General features: G+C 37.7%; 5 protein-coding genes across 6 annotated transcripts; 1 reads left to right on the top strand and 4 right to left on the bottom strand.

Annotated features, from left to right (window-relative positions):
• Positions 1 to 690: 690 nt before the first annotated feature.
• Positions 691 to 2,249, top strand: LOC140806208 (UPF0496 protein 1-like). The gene has a single exon (XM_073162725.1). It carries the CDS (start codon positions 707 to 709, stop codon positions 2,039 to 2,041), a length of 1,335 nt encoding a protein of 444 aa, XP_073018826.1. The 5' UTR covers positions 691 to 706; the 3' UTR covers positions 2,042 to 2,249.
• An 88-nt stretch (positions 2,250 to 2,337) lies between these two features.
• LOC140806209 (uncharacterized) lies at positions 2,338 to 4,887 on the bottom strand. The gene is made up of 8 exons (XM_073162726.1): positions 4,606 to 4,887; positions 4,440 to 4,532; positions 4,176 to 4,254; positions 3,774 to 3,852; positions 3,544 to 3,583; positions 3,325 to 3,459; positions 3,071 to 3,208; positions 2,338 to 2,896 (listed from the first exon to the last, which is right to left on the bottom strand). The coding sequence occupies exons 1-8, from the start codon at positions 4,851 to 4,853 to the stop codon at positions 2,605 to 2,607; spliced, it is 1,104 nt and encodes a 367-aa protein (XP_073018827.1). The 5' UTR covers positions 4,854 to 4,887; the 3' UTR covers positions 2,338 to 2,604.
• Positions 4,888 to 6,278: 1,391 nt separating this feature from the next.
• Positions 6,279 to 8,336, bottom strand: LOC140806206 (UPF0603 protein At1g54780, chloroplastic-like). The gene is made up of 3 exons (XM_073162724.1): positions 7,915 to 8,336; positions 6,814 to 7,006; positions 6,279 to 6,654 (listed from the first exon to the last, which is right to left on the bottom strand). Exons 1-3 carry the CDS (start codon positions 8,320 to 8,322, stop codon positions 6,407 to 6,409), a joined length of 849 nt encoding a protein of 282 aa, XP_073018825.1. The 5' UTR covers positions 8,323 to 8,336; the 3' UTR covers positions 6,279 to 6,406.
• On the bottom strand, positions 8,237 to 10,978 carry LOC140806204 (serine/threonine receptor-like kinase NFP). Its single transcript, XM_073162721.1, has one exon. It carries the CDS (start codon positions 10,629 to 10,631, stop codon positions 8,784 to 8,786), a length of 1,848 nt encoding a protein of 615 aa, XP_073018822.1. The 5' UTR covers positions 10,632 to 10,978; the 3' UTR covers positions 8,237 to 8,783.
• Positions 10,979 to 11,177: 199 nt separating this feature from the next.
• Positions 11,178 to 14,560, bottom strand: LOC140806205 (protein DA1-related 1-like). Of its 2 annotated transcripts, none has more exons than XM_073162722.1 (12): positions 14,333 to 14,560; positions 13,636 to 13,764; positions 13,453 to 13,543; positions 13,203 to 13,374; positions 13,001 to 13,124; positions 12,825 to 12,908; positions 12,595 to 12,714; positions 12,266 to 12,478; positions 12,109 to 12,171; positions 11,918 to 12,033; positions 11,793 to 11,851; positions 11,178 to 11,717 (listed from the first exon to the last, which is right to left on the bottom strand). In XM_073162722.1, exons 2-12 carry the CDS (start codon positions 13,744 to 13,746, stop codon positions 11,383 to 11,385), a joined length of 1,488 nt encoding a protein of 495 aa, XP_073018823.1. In that variant the 5' UTR covers positions 13,747 to 13,764; positions 14,333 to 14,560; the 3' UTR covers positions 11,178 to 11,382. The 2 variants fall into 2 exon arrangements, with proteins under 2 accessions (XP_073018823.1, XP_073018824.1); XM_073162723.1 differs by having other exon boundaries at positions 13,001 to 13,121.
• Positions 14,561 to 15,932: the final 1,372 nt, after the last annotated feature.

Raw genomic sequence — 15,932 nt, 5'->3', positions numbered from 1 at the left:
TATTAAAATGTGCCAAATCCCTTTTCTCCATAGCGTTTAAATTAACTCGGGTTTTCCACCAATTTTTGTGTGGTCTTAGTTTGGGCCAAAATTATTATTTTAGGTGAAGAGGTACCTAGCTAGCATAGGGGCTTGGCAGTCGAGAAGTTTTTCGTATAATTCTTCAGAAATAATTGAATTATATTATCAGAACGATTTTTGTCCATTATGTTATCAGATTTTTGTCTCTACTCTATTCATGCCCAGAATCGGGAATTTACATTTAAAGAGATAGATTTTGTGTAAATTTAAAATTTAATTGTATGTAAGCATGCAAAAGTTTGCTAGTTATTATTAGGATCAAGGGCGAGAGGTCAAGTTTAAAATTGTTTTCGACAGTGTATACAAGGTTGTTCTACAAATTGCAATTCGTTGGGTAACAGGAAAATGGCCCGATTTGATGACAAAAATTTATGTGAGACAGTCTCACGGGTCGTGTTTGTGAGACGAATCTCTTATTTGAGTCACCCATGAAAAAATATTACTTTTTATGTTAAGAATATTATTTTTTTATTGTGAATATGGGTAAGGTTGACCCGTCTCACTGATTATGATCCGTAAGACGGTCTCACGTGAGACCCACTCCGATTTGATTGTATATATTGCATTTGGGCCGTATACTTAAGGTCTTGTTGTTGCAATTAATTAATGTTGGAAACATTCTTAAATGAAAACCTCGAAATTGCAAGGAAGAAGACCAAGACTTATCCCGGCTGCTACCTTCTTCTCTGCAACTCATCTTCTACTACTTCACGCGGATTATACAGACAGACCCTGTCTTACGATTCTTGAAAATTTCTCTCAAATGGGCAGCCAAATCAGCAGAAATGATCGAATCAGCAGCAGCAGTCGCGACCCGCCACCGCCTCCGCCTCGAGCAGCCTCAGATGCCAACTTCAACACCAGCGGACAAGAGGAGCCCACGGTCCCCGATCTGAACTCATATGAAGACGCTTGCCACGAGGATCCTGATCTCCGGAAGTTAGACGAGAACCTCCAGCTTCGCACGCGCCGGACTGTCAACTCCATGGCCGTAGAGCTCGAGGTTCGCGCCATTTCTCTCGACTCGCTCGGTGAAGCCACGGGATTCTTACTCGAAATGAATAAGGAGGTGGTCGAAATCATCCTCAGGGACAAGAAAGATATATGGAAAGATCCTGAATTGTTGGAGCTCGTGGATGATTACTTCGAGAATAGCCTTTTAACTCTAGATTTCTGCAAATACCTTGATACCTGCCTTAAACGTGCTGAGATTATCGAGTCTATTATCAAGGTTGCCCTCAAGAAATTTGAGGAAGAACGTCATTCGGGAGACGGGCCTGTGAAGAGTTATTCAAGAACATTGGAGGAACTGAGGAATTTTAGGGCGGCTGGGGATCCGTTCGCCGCAGAGTTCATTGAGGTATTTGATTCCATTCGATCTCGGCAGGTTTTGATGTTGAAGAAGCTGCAAGCAAAGAATAAGAAATTGGATAAGAAGCTGCGGAGATTAGAAGTGTGGAGGAAGGTTTCCAATGCGATTTTCATAGCGACATTTGCTTCTGTTTTGATCTGCTCGGTTGTGGCAGCTGCAGTCACCGCACCTCCAGTTGTGACGGCTCTGGCCGCAGCAGCAGCCATCCCTTTAGGATCAATGGGGAACTGGCTTAACTCGTTTTGGAAGAAATGTGAGAAAGATTTGATGGGGCAAAGGAAGCTTATTACTTCAATGGAGATTTTTGGTACCATTGTTCTTACGGATTTGGAGAGCATCGGAAAACTGGTTGATAGGTTTCAAATTAAAATCGAGGAGTTGTCAACTTACACAGATTTTGCAATGAGAGACGCTGAATCAGTGGAGATTGTGGTAGGAGAGATTAAAACAAAAGTCGATGACTTTATCAAGACTATCCATGATTTGAGTGACCGCGCCAATAAGTGCAGCCAAGAAACGAGAATGGCAAGGACTGTGATATTGAGGAGGATGATTACTAGCAGTTCAAATCAGGACATCGGCAGCTAGAAATAGATGCAGGATGGAATCATTATGAATGGATCATAGAGGAGTTCTCTCTCCCATTTTTAATTGACATGAAGGAACTTTATGATCAAATATTTTGTTATTTTTCTTGAGGATTAATTATGTTCTGATCAAACTATCACTGTAAAACAAAGTGGAATTTATGATCTTAACCTGCTATGTCATGCCGTGACCCTGCTGATTCCTACCATTTAATTCTATCTTGTTGAATAACGTAGTAGAATAAAGTACTCAAAGTAAATGCTAGCCTTTTGATTAAGAGACTGACGCAGAATTGCATCAGAAAAAGAATTCAATTCCATGTTTAGCACTACATGATGCAATTCACACGTCAATCAATATAGGGTACAAAAATTGTTTCTCCTAACTCCCTTTCAAGTTGAGACTCGTACCCATTAAGCAAGCAAGTATGTCTCATCAGCACAACAATTGACAACATGGTACACTGTTAGTGTTCGACCTTCCTCCCCCAAATTGTGAACTGCCTCTGTATGTTTGAGGGATCTCAGGCAGGCTTGCTATGCTTATAATACTGAATAATTACATCAAGAACCTGTAGGTTTTTGTAGAACTGAAAGGTCCATGTCATCAATGATGGCCCGCAATCCAGACCTAAAAGTAGGATGAAGCAACTTCACTTCCAGTTCTTTCTTCATACGAGAATTGGAAACTCGTTTCTCGCCCCTGGAACCTAACCTCTTGACAAGGGATTCATCTCTTTCTATAGAAACATATTGTTCTCCATGTTCAGAAAATTTCTCCTCAACCAAATCCTGGGCGTACTCAAAAACTTCCATTCTTGGAGCAGGATCATCATCCACGATGTTATATATTTTCCTAAATACATCAGAACATATGAAGAGGATTACTTTTGATGTTTGGAGTGCAGGTAAAATCAGTATTCTATCACAATAAAAATACACCATTCATAATCCTTCCTTATATTTCCCACTGGTGTTTCAACTTTTTCACTGAATCTGGAAATAGAACACATTGCATGTTTTTACTTGCCCCGGAGACGGTCTCAGAACACTGGCATTGAGTGCTTGGCATACGTCGGCCACATGAATACGAGATGTGTAGTTTTTATACATTCTTGTTTTCTGACTAAATGATAGAGGCTTCTGTTTCAGCATGGTATCAATAGCACTGTCAAACAAGAAAAGACACAGGATATAATCCTCCACAGAGATTGAACTTTAATCCAACTGAATAAAAGCCACGAAGTTGGTAAAATGTTGAAATATTTGAATATTACTATAAACCTTCTACCAGGGCCATATATACCACCAAGGCGAAATACATGAGCTGCAATCCCGAGATTACGACCCAAGCTCAGCCATTCTTCCTCAGCAGATAACCTATCTATCACCCGCTCACTCGTAGTTCTTATAGTATATCTGTCACAAGATTATTTGTGGAATTTTTAACAGAATTTAAGTTTGACTGGAACCCGAGTAAATAAAATGTGGACGGAAGCTTACTCTTCGTCTACCCAAGCACCGCCACAATCTCCATACACACCTATACATCAAAATAAATAATCACTTAATCTTGGATCCAAAAAAAATAGGGAAACTTGAGTGAAAGAAAGGCAAACAAAGGGAACCACATTAACAGACAGTGTGCCTAGAGGTCTCTCCTTATGCATGCTGATGACAATTTTTCTACTTCCTTTCGTGTATGCCTAATAGTTTGTTAGACATTCACATACTTGTGGTTGATAAATATACTAGCCATTGGAGTCTCCCATCCTTTAAAATGTTCTCCACAAATTCTTTATCACGCAACATCTGCCAAAAGGCAAGCCTGATTAGCAACCCGGATGATATCACAAGAATGGTGTAATCATATTCATGAAATTGAGTGTATGTTTTTTGAGGAATGCTTGCAGATTGAAGCATTTGAAATCTAAATGCTGAATCTCTTTTGCTTGTTTGAATATATATGAATTCAGAATTCCGTAGAAATTATATTCTTGCTCACGTATGTAATAATAATCCTAAATTCTCCTAAAATAAGGAGTTCAATATTTTTCCGTCAAATTCTACCATTAAATACATATACAGCAATACAACCACAATCTGAAAGATTTATTATCAGAAGTAAACTTTACCGGATCACCAGCACCCGCCACTGGGGGTATGGATACGACGAGATGTGTATGACTTTTAACAATCTCTAGAATTTCAGTTCTGAACAATGCAAGTATAAAACTTGTTACATTAGCCAAATACCAATAATTGCACAATAAAATTGTAAAATAATCCAACCATCAAAAAAAGGAAAACAGAACACTGAAAATGAAATCTTGAATCCTCGACTAGAAGTGAACTAAGCCATCAAACCAATTTCAAATATCATAAACACAAAATATTACCGTGGGTCATTTGCATCAAAGACATGAGATGCATATCCCATTTTGTCAAGTTCATTCTTCTTGGCGACGCTTGTGCAGCTCCCACTCACCGCCCTTCACGATCAACAAGCACCCACAACTGAAAAAAAATCGAAATCACAACACAGTTCACAATTAGAAGTCTTACCAGCCTCTGCTCTTCAAATCAGAAGCGAAGAAGCGGCCGACGAAACCCATTCCGAGAATGAACATGTTACGACCCAAATGTTCCGGCGATATAGGGTTTTGGGATAGATTGCATCTGACAGTAAGGGGTCGAAAGGCGTCCATTTGGTGAAATCGGAGATTAATTGACGGGACTTGCCCGCAAATCTCCATCTTGCAGCGGGTTGGACCAAATCTTTCAGAAATTGGAAATCTTTCTGATCGCTGCATTCCTTGAAAGTTTTGTCATTTTATGATTCGAAAATTTCGAAATATTAATTTTTTAAACTGATTCGAATTATTTCAATTTTTGAAAATAAATATTTTCAATTTTCTTACTATTTTGAATTTTCTATGTTCTGTCATTTGGAAATTTTTTCGTTTCAGCTTATTTTATCAAAATAAATTTGAGTTGCTCTCATGTGAGACCGTCTCACGGATACTAATCTGTGAGACGGATCAACCCTACCCATATTCACAATAAAAACTAATACTCTAAGCATAAAAAATTATATCTTTTCATGAATGACCCAAATAAGAGATCCGTCTCACAAATTCGACCCGTGAGACCGTCTCACACAAGTTTTTGCCAATAAATTTTGCACCTTTCTAATGTGGTTCAATTTTCTTTTTTCTGAATATATATATATATACATACACACACGCCTTTTTCTTTTTTCTGAATATATATATATATACACACACACGACTTATACGGGAAGAACTAGGGATTAGCAAACCCTTCGGTTAATTTTTTTTCCTATTTTAAAAGAATTTCTTACATCATGTTGGGATGAAAGATTAGTTTGGGGTTATATTATCAAATTATTAACTTTGCATGAATATGGCATGATTTTTATATTAAGCACATGATCTAAGTTGATTTTTACATTACAAATTGAATTTTCACATGCATAAATTCAAGTGCATAAGATAAAAAATTTAGTGTAATGGTGAATTCCCAATATTCATTGATAATTCATCAAATTTGAAATTATGTTTGATTTTTAAAAAATAAATTTCATAAATAAATCTATTTAATTTCATTCTAAAAGATATAAAAATACTAAATTTCGCCAATCTTAAAAACTTCAAGTCATCTATGGAGTTTAACTGATAGTTTATTATTATTCGTCCAAAAATTAGCACAATACATCTTTGGTATGATATGATTTGATTATTTTGAATTTGAAGAGGAAATCATGGTCAATGACCTATATACTACAAGCTGGAGATTCTTACAGGATCAGAAGTTTCCCAGTTCTAGATCAAGAAAATGGACTAGAGAATCTCAAGGTGTTAATGGACCCTTTGTTGCAAGGAAATTACCCTCCGGAGCTTGGCCTTTTAATATTCAGATTGATTGATAATTGCCTCAAGAAGGATCCATCAGATCGCCCCAGCACAGATGAAATTTTCCGGTCTCTTTCAAGAATTTCGAATCCAGAGTATCCGGTGAATGGGCGATTTGCATCTCAGAACACCATGCCAGGCCTAGATAAGCTGTTGCAGATCTTTTGTGGCTGTCTTTTGCTTTCAGACATGTATTTGTTAGTCTGTGTGATTTGATTTTTGCTTATGGCTGATGATTTTTCGCATTCTTGATAAAGTTTTTAATATAGTAATAATTATATTTGACCGAAAAGATAGAGGAAACAGGAGACAGAAGCTCATTGCATTTCTATGGATCGATCAATCCACGAAAACTTTTGTACATAATTTATACATTTTCTCAACTCTAAAGCCAATACAAAATTCCGAAACGCAAAAAGATTGATCCATTTTCATTTCTTGGAGACATACGCATAGTACTGTGCCATGGGAACGACAAAAGCAATCACTAACAAGCCTCCAACTACAAGTGAGAACTGACCTCGTTTCTCTTCTGTCTCCTCTTTGGTTTTGAAGTTAGACTCTCTTTTATTATCTTTAGCCTGCGGGCCACCAGGATCAGGGAGGCCATCTATCGCTGCAACTAGACGTTTTGCAGCACTAAACAAAGCTTCATTATACTTTTCCTCCACTGCTAGCACTGCAAATATCCAATCAGCTCAAAAAAATCAAGTTCCTGCTGAAGAATTATCTTAATAATATCTAATCTAGTCAACCATTATATTCAATCTACCAGGAGTACACAAAAAATGGGCTAATCTTGCAACGATGAAAAAAAATCCAAATATTCAAATGATACCCGGGAGATTCTCTGATACTGTGGCATCAAGAACAGAATCACCAACAGCCTTGATGAATTCAGGTCCACCTGTAATCGCACCTTCTTTTTGGCTGGTAACTAGCACAATTATGCCTTTGTTGTTGCCTTCCTCCACAGTTGGGTACCAGCGTTCCAGTACTTGATCAGCATACTCGAATGCATCGGCTTTGCTCTTCAGCCAAAGAATACCCACAATTCAAAATGTAAAATAAAAGCTATAATCTCCTTGAATCTGGAGTAAAAAAAATCTCCTTGAATGTTACATTCTACCCGTCTCAATCCGAAGAAACTTCATCTCAATCCCATAGTGATTATTTCTTCTTTTCTACGAAAAATTTTAAATTTTCCTCATGCAGTTTCGCATAGGATTGAGCTATCAATTAATCTGAGGCAGTGACTTCAAATATTGATACTAACGGGAAATTTAAGGTCCGATTCTAGCAAGTGTCACTAGTGCAGACACATGTTTCGAATTTGCCCTGAGTCTGAAATCACGAAGAAAGTCAGAAACTGAGGATATGACGGGAGCAGTTAAGGATGCTGCTGAAAAACAATATCGCCCAGTGCGTGCCTCGTCTTCCCGCAAGCTCGCCCAACATGCCGACCGCACGCTCTCGCCCTCCCGTAAGCTCGCCCCCAGTGCCTGCCTCGTCCTCGCGCAAGCTCGCCCCACTCGCCGCCCGCGTGCCCTCGCCCCGCCAAGCCCTCGCCCTCGCCGCGCTTCACCGAGTGCATGCTCGCCCTACTTCGCACTCTCGCCTAGCACAGCGTCTCGCACTTTTGAGCGTCGGAGGGGCTACGTCGGGACATCTTCCCGCTCCCTTCTAACGATCTTCTTCGTCATCTCAGGCTTAGAGCAAAATCGAAACATGTGTCAGGACTAGTGACACTTATTGGAATCGAATCCTAAATTTCCAGTCAGTATCAAATATTTTTTCGAAAACTACGCATACTTCAAAAATTTTGCCTCACTTATCATTGGAAACACTCGATAGATCTACGCCTTCCAAGCACAGAGTTTTACTTATAACCAACTACATTAATTAAGACGCAAAGAAAAACAAGAAGGAATCGACTTACAGTGAGCTTGCGGACAGTCACAACGTTAATGTGGTAGCCTTTTCTGGACTCCAAATCCGACAATAATCTCTTCAAATCAGATTTGGTGACACGGCTAAGCACACCAGCATCATCAACAACGAATGATTCTGCCGGAGGGCCGTCGCTCAAAACATCAAATTCAGAGGCCAATGCAGAGTCGGTCAAAATCGGGCAGGAGAAGTTTAGTGCTAAAGAAATGGCGAGCGCTGCTATTCCCTGGTTCACATGAGAAAACCAACTGGGATTGCGGAAAGATTGTTTGATTGATTGAGAAATCTGTTTTCTGAGGGTGCAAGCAATGGGTTTGAGCGCGGAAGCCGGTTTGGGTTGGAAAAGAAGTGTCTTGAAAAGAGGGCAGAAGGAATTAGCAGAAAGAATGGTTTCCATTGAAGAATATCAGAAACAAAATGTGGGGAAACTGTCATGTGTTGAAGAAGAGTTTGGTCACTGGTTAGTCTTCGATTTAGTGCCCTTTTTTGGGTTTTTTGGATTCTTTAATTTGGATGGTTGGCTGGATTTTGGTGGAGGATAATGTTTATCAGTTGTGGAAACAAGTGGGCTCGATATGAAGCTATCAAAGGACTGTTTTGTCCAGACGATCTATGTGGCTTACTGGTTTTTTCTTGGTAAATAGTGGATAGAATTGTCCATGAATATCCTTTCAACCCCGCATGATTACACAATTTACAAATCAAACATCTGCTGCGGAAAAACTATTGATCAGAATAAGGTCTGCTTCCTCTACAAGAAAATGTACACATGGTTTGTTTTTGTACATTACATATAACTGTAGTGATGCTGAGGAAAAGAGCCATAATTCGCTAAACCATGGTTTGTTTATGTACATTTCAACGAGCCATAATCGGGCTAATAACCGGATAAACTCCAATGGCTTCCAAATTTGAAATCACAGACTTTTCATACATCTGAGGAGATGATTCAGTTAGAACACAGAGGTTGAACACTATCTCCGCCATTCGTGGTCTGTCGGATGACTTTTCCGAAGTACATGCTCTTGCCAAATTCGCCAAGCTTAGAGCATCATCAATGCAGAAGCAACCCTTCAGCCTTGGATCCATCCACCTCCTTAGCCTCTCTTTCCTTTGATCTTCAACTTCTAAGATACCCTTTATTTCTTTCCACAACATTACAACTTCACCGTTGTCCTTCATCTCGATAACTTTCCTTCCCGAAAGTAACTCTAAAAGAACGACCCCAAAAGAAAAAACATCAACTTTTAGCACAGTGGAACAATTAGTTGCTGTAGCTTCAGAGAAATTGGAAATCTTGGGCTTGAAATTAGAATCAAGAAGTATATTGATTGTTCTGATATCTTTGTGGACGACACTTGGTTGAGTGTGCTCATGCATGTATTGGAGACCATTTGCAACTTCCAAGGCGATAAGTAACCTCTGCCTCCAACTAAGGGACTCAACTTTGTCTGAAGAAGACGACACTTTTGGGAACAACCATTTTTCCAATGATCCGTTCTCAACGTATTCATACACGATGAAAAAATTCCCATCATTGTCTGATGAAATTCCCATCAACTTGACTAAATTCGCATGATTCACTCTCTGTAATATTTGGAGTTCCTCTGTTGCCTCTCTTGTTTTCTTCACAGCAAAAACTTGATCATCTATTATGGCCTTGTAAACTGACCCACCAATTCTGCAGTGTTCAGTGAAGTTCATAGCTGCTTTCGTGATCACATGCAGGTCATACATTATTGGTTTTCCAAGATAGCCTGACACTCCTGGAAGCAGCTTATCCTGAATGATCTTTGGTGAAAAAGCTTCCTCTTTGGAGACTCTGAAAGCAGGGATGAGATCAGAAGTTTCTAAAGAAGAATTATTACGAACCAACATTTTATTCTTCTTGTACAAGAGGTTAAAGTATGCTGCAAAACCCGATAACACGATCACGAGAGCCATAACAAGGCTCAATATTGTGATGAGAATCAAGTGGTGTTTGGATTTAACGTAAGTTTCCGTAGAAGGAAACGTCTGCAATTTAATCGTTGACTTAACTGGTATCAACACGGGAAGGCATATTGCACCTGTGAAGTTTCTGTTATTATTCTCCGTGACAATATCTGATGCTGATGCCCGAAACATCGTACTCACAGAAGATACATCATCACTTGGCTGCCATACGTAAGTAATCAGATGTCGAATTTTATTTTCTTTGTATGATTTTCTTGGGCACTTACAGAGCAATGGAAAGACCGCTTCCACTCCGATAGTCAATTTGTAAGGATCCAACATGGGATTCATATCTTCGACAAAATGGTATTTTGTTAGATTCTGAAACCGCTTTATCGAAACCGAGTAAAAGTTGTCCCCTTTCGTGATTCTATAGGTGACATTGGAGAAATAATATGTTCCGTTGCAAGTACATTTGATCGGTATCAGTAACAATTGATTAGGAATCAGAATAGGATGCTCTGATGGTAAACGAGAGGCTGTCGCTATATCCATACTGCTGACTCCGAATAGATCAGATATACTTGCAAGATCTGAATAAGGTGCCCGAACACGGTATGTAACATACGTTTCACAAGACATTGGTGTCTCTGCAGACCATGTAAAATCAGTATCTGCTGTATTATTAGGCAGCTGCGCAGAAACAAGGGAAGCTGCAAAAATGAGGAACAGAGAAGAGATTGGCAGAAAGGTATTATGAGGGACTGACATTTTTTTCGAGATTCATTTGTAAGATGGCAAGGTGTATAAATAATATAAGCAGGATAATATCAGCTTGTGAAAAGTTCGTATAAAAAACGAAGAAGGGTTGCTATTTGATGCATAAATGAATTGTTTAAGAATTATTTAAGCAAAATCTCAGAGAGCTTTGTCCCCAGCTTTGCCTACACTACAGTATCCCTCATCTGTCATAGTCTGCCTGATACGTCAATATTTGTTAAGTTCTGATATTTTTATTTGAAGCCTTCAAGATTAGTTTCACAAAGAATCCAAGTTCAGGCGGCACTAATTTGTCCTTGCTTCTGAGTTATATATACAAAAATCAGCACAAGGGTTTTAAAGAACCAGAGTTGATGGCCTAATTAGATGTGGACAAAATCATAAGCCTATTTGATCATGGTATTATTTTCTTGCGAATTCGGGGTTGTCGTTATAGTTTTTTTTATTAGAGGAAGGTTTCGAGAATTCTGGCAACTGGGAATTAGGACAGTCATTGTCGGTTTTATCGTCCTGCATGAGAATCTAGTAGAATAGGCAAACATAAGATCCATTTTGTTCATATATTTCCAAGTTTGTAGGTAATATTCTAAATCAACAACAATTTCAGATTTCATAAACATGTACGTGATAATATATGTAAGAATCAGATCAGTACATTACATTGTGTTTTCATTTTTTATTTCTATACTTTTAACTTTTCTTCTTTCTTTCTTATGTATGACAAGAACTTCACTTGAAGTTATCAGGGAAAACTTCCTGTAAGCCTAATGTGGTCAAGAGTACTCTTTAGGCCCAACTCCAGGACCGCCTTGTTGCCTTGTCTGAAACCATCTCCGTATGCTACCGAAGGGTTCGATTCAATCTGGTGTTTGAAAAATTCACCAAGTTTTTTCTCGAACAGGGATCGTTTCCCCTTCTTCGAAGAACCAGGTGGTAATGCTGTTGACACTTCCGAAGATGAAAATGAAGTGGAAGCTTCATCATTACTTGAACCAGGAATTATTTCAGAATCTAACCACATATGAGCCAGCACTTGGCAGATACCTTCTTCAACGTCTGGACTCAGACTCGGATAACCTGAAAGAAAACCGGTTTTGAGAGACGGAAATCAATACAAAAACTGGCAGCATCGCAGAAAGAGAAAGCAAGAACCTTTGAGTCGAAGCCAAGCATGCATCATTTCGTGAGCAAGGATGGATCCAGTCAATAACCTGAATGTTTCGTAATTATTCGATGAATTAGCCAAATCAGAAACAGAAAGAAAACACAAATCTTACCTAGGAAGCCCAAACAAGACAAGGATTGCAGTCACTTCACATCGACGAATCAGCCTATAAGGTTCAGTGAACAAGTCTATTATTCGATACCCACCAATTCGTGGTCGCTTCAAAATCTGTAAATTTTGGTATAAATGTAAGTATAAACTTCAATATCAATCATGAATCATAATCAATATGGATGTCAGTACCGTGCGAATGGTTCGCTCTTCTGACAGACAAAGACCTCTAGTCTCAGGCATGTTGTGGTGACCCTATATAACAATACAGATGATACCAAAATGACTTGCTTTTATAAAAACTTCTCAACTTTTGAAAGTTAACGCAATCCAAAAGTAACCCCCTTACGATTTTCTCTCCCTCCATGGCCTCATTTAGAGCATGTCTCTCGACCAAGAGCATTGTAATTTGCTGCTCCACCTTCATGTTTAAACCTTCATAAAATTCTTGGATTTCGAGGTACAGAGGTTGGCACTCGTGTGTGTCCATTATCGAAGAGTCTAAACACTCCAAACATAGCTTCCTTCCATCATCAAGAATCAAATATCTACAATCCACGGGCTGCAAGAACGAAATATTTCTTCATCAGTACACCATGTTAAGTATGTACATAATCCTGACTAGGCCCCAAGAAGACAGGTTCATTCAGATTATATAATGTGTATATCTATCCTAACCTCCATTCTTTCGCAGCTGCAGCATCGAGGCGTCCCATCATTCTCATGAGACGGGCAATACTTTTGATGCCAGAAAGGATGCTCTCTATATGCAATTTCTCCAGAGGCATTGCTTGGGATCTATATCAGAAACGAAGAAACACCAAATTCAAGGTAATGAACGAGAAATGTCTGAGAAATATTATCATATTTACTGTACTACTGCTCTATGGAATCGCTTCAGCTCTTACAAATTGTTTGCAAACATCGCACTTGGGGTGATACAGATCCTTGTAGCAGGATTTATGGTAAGGTCGACCATCGGACATCGAAAACTGAAACAAATTAAGGAAACAATTTAGTTTTGCAGAACCATAGGTGACTGAAAATCAGAAAAGATATTAGTACAAAACAATAATTTCAGAACCTCATAATCCGAAATCGGTTTATTACAAGCATGACAACGGAAACATTCTGGATGCCAAAAGGCCCCCATGCCACTCAAAAATTTTCTATTGCCAATTTCACTGTTGCAACCACTACAGATTCTGCTGAAAACAGAAACTATTGTTTTGAAAAAAGAAAGAATAAGCAAACGAAAACAAAATCCCAACCAGTACACCAGTTACCTGTGTCCTAAAGGATATCGAAATAGATTATCGGGAAAGAAACTGCCAGAATCATATCCAGATGGCCGAGTTCGAGGGGCTCGAGGAGGTGATTGAGGTGGAGAATCCACATTCAAACTTTCTTGAATGGCCTTAGCTAGCTGCTCATCATCTTCCAAATGAGATTCTTTATCTAAAAATCGACACGGTTCGATAATTTAGCAAGAATGTCACATTAAAGAACTATATGCAATTGGTTCTTGATTTATACCTATTGCTTTTTTCACTTTCTCATCTTCTTCAGCAATGGAAATTGCTATGGCTCGATCGATTTCTTCTCTGTCAAAATCTGACCTTGTCTCCTGTATATCAGATTTATAATGAAAATTTTCAGTTTCAAATGCTGGAAAGGGATCAAACCAGTAACTCTCAACGATGACAGGGTAACGAATACCTCTGAAGTAGTCGGAACTTCCAAAATAGTATCATCTTCATATCTTCCAGCATATTGGCCACCTGATATTTTGTGGGTGGAACCTTTGAAAATCTTGGTTAGCCAACCCATCGTGTATAGCACGTATATCTACAGAACGACCCACAATTTAGTTCCACAAGCTGGCTTTATGATAAATTTATTCGAACCTATAATTTTCAGAAAAATTATACACGAAAAATAGAAATATTTTCTTTTGAGGGGAACCGACTCCACCCCATCCATGCAAACACGGCCATTTTCTCATTCCCAAATTTCATAGTTAGCATCCGGAAATCGATAAGGTAGATTCGAAGACGCCGGAGAGTAAAAGTTTAGTCTTCAACCAGACATCAAGTGAACGTGATCTTGGGACAAAAAACAGAAGAAAAGAAATTCATACATATAATCCTAATCAAACGAAATTGCTGCTTCAAGAATTTAAACATCAGTCTCATCCATCAAGAAAGATAAACCAACCATATACAGTAATTCTTGGCCAAAACTATATCTCATTCCAATAATACAGCAATCCCACAGTGAAAGTTCCAACTTTTAATCATCTGATCATCTAAATATGGAGATTTATTATTCAAGATTGGCCGGTTAACTCATTCTTTTCGACGACACCATTAACATGAACTCAAAAGAATGTGTTTCAGTGTCATAAGCTACTCACCTTAAACTGTTGAACAGTCTGAAAATTTTCAAGGAACCTGATTAGTCCCGGATCAAATTAATCATCTGAATTGGAGATTTGACCGAAAATATATTCCATTTCACCGAAGAACAAGAGCAGATGTATAGAAACAAATCATTACTCACTTTCTTGATTCCAAAAAAATATTGTTAAAAAGAAAAGAACAACAGAGACGACGCGTATGACTTGTCAAGCATCTTAAGCCAAAATATGTGAACTTTTTTCCTGACCACTATTGTATTGTTTAATATATAATAACAAAAAGAAATAATTGTTGCCATGATTTCACAGAACTTTCTCGAATAATTATATTATTTGACTTTCTAAAAACTGACTAAATTTTACTATAATTGAGTCTAAAAATTGAATATTAATTTTGTTAAATTTTATAATAAATTAATCGCAATATTCAATTCAAAATATAATTTAATCTCGAACTTTGGATATTTAAATATGTGATAATGTTCAATCAATTTAAATATTTTATTTGTTTATTGACGTAAGAAAGTGTCGTCAGGAAACTGAAAAGGAGCCTTCCACATAGTTTCTTTCTTTTCTTGGTTGACTTTTCTTTACCCATGTTAGCTTTTTAAGATTGAGTTCACATGGGATCGTCTTATCTATTTCATTAAAGTCTCTGGGTTTCTTCATCTTTTTTTTTTTTCCCATAAAGTTGAAGTAGTTTTATATTTTCTTAGCTTTAGTTGGTAAAAGACATGGATTTGTTGCGATCAAGTTTCAAACCCGAAAGCTCGTCTTAGATTTAGTGTATTGGTGTCACATGAATAGTAAGTTCTCTTATGGACGAGTCGAACCGATGCAAAATAATAATTTTGACAAAAATACTAACATATTTTATACGTTTGGACGGATTGAGTATATGTCTCGCATAACTAACATGTAAAACAGTCTCATTGATTTTTATGCACATGAGTTATAATCATGGGCAGAAGTAGTTTTGTATTTTAATAGATTAAAAAATACATTTTTAATTTTTTTTAATAAATTACAAATGTATTTTTAATTTATTAAAAATACATTTTTAATTTTTAAAGCAAGCGAGAGTTTTAATTTTTATTTTATTTAATTTTATTTAGAAAAAAAAAACTATTAGTGGATTGAATGTTAGAGCCATTCGACAGTTTTCTTCATGCCAATGGGAGTAGGGAAATATAATAGGCCCAACAATACTTATTGGGCTGATGAAGGACCCTTCTCCATCCATATCCAGCCCAACCATGGATCCAATTTAAGCTCCATTGTAGATGTTTTCCTGGACTGAAATTGACTAAATTCAAGCCCATATTCCAATCACTTTTTTTGAACCACTTTATAGTAAAATTTAACTAAGATCACTACTTTGATTTTTTTCTACTTGGGGGTGTTAAATTCAATGCTCATCATGGAAAAAATATATATAAATTTGATATTTATGTATTTAATGTAAATTTTATATTATATTATACTCGCTAAATATTCCAATTTGAAAAATAATACGCTTGGTTATATTAAATAAGGACAAAAACTTGTGTGAGACGGTCTCACGGGTTGTATTTGTGAGACGAGTCTCTTATTTGGG

Source organism: Primulina eburnea, chromosome 11 (genome assembly GCF_022965805.1).
Source record: "Primulina eburnea isolate SZY01 chromosome 11, ASM2296580v1, whole genome shotgun sequence".
NCBI lineage: Eukaryota > Viridiplantae > Streptophyta > Magnoliopsida > Lamiales > Gesneriaceae > Primulina > Primulina eburnea.
Note: the sequence above shows the minus strand (reverse complement) of the source record. Positions and strands in the feature narration are given on the sequence as shown.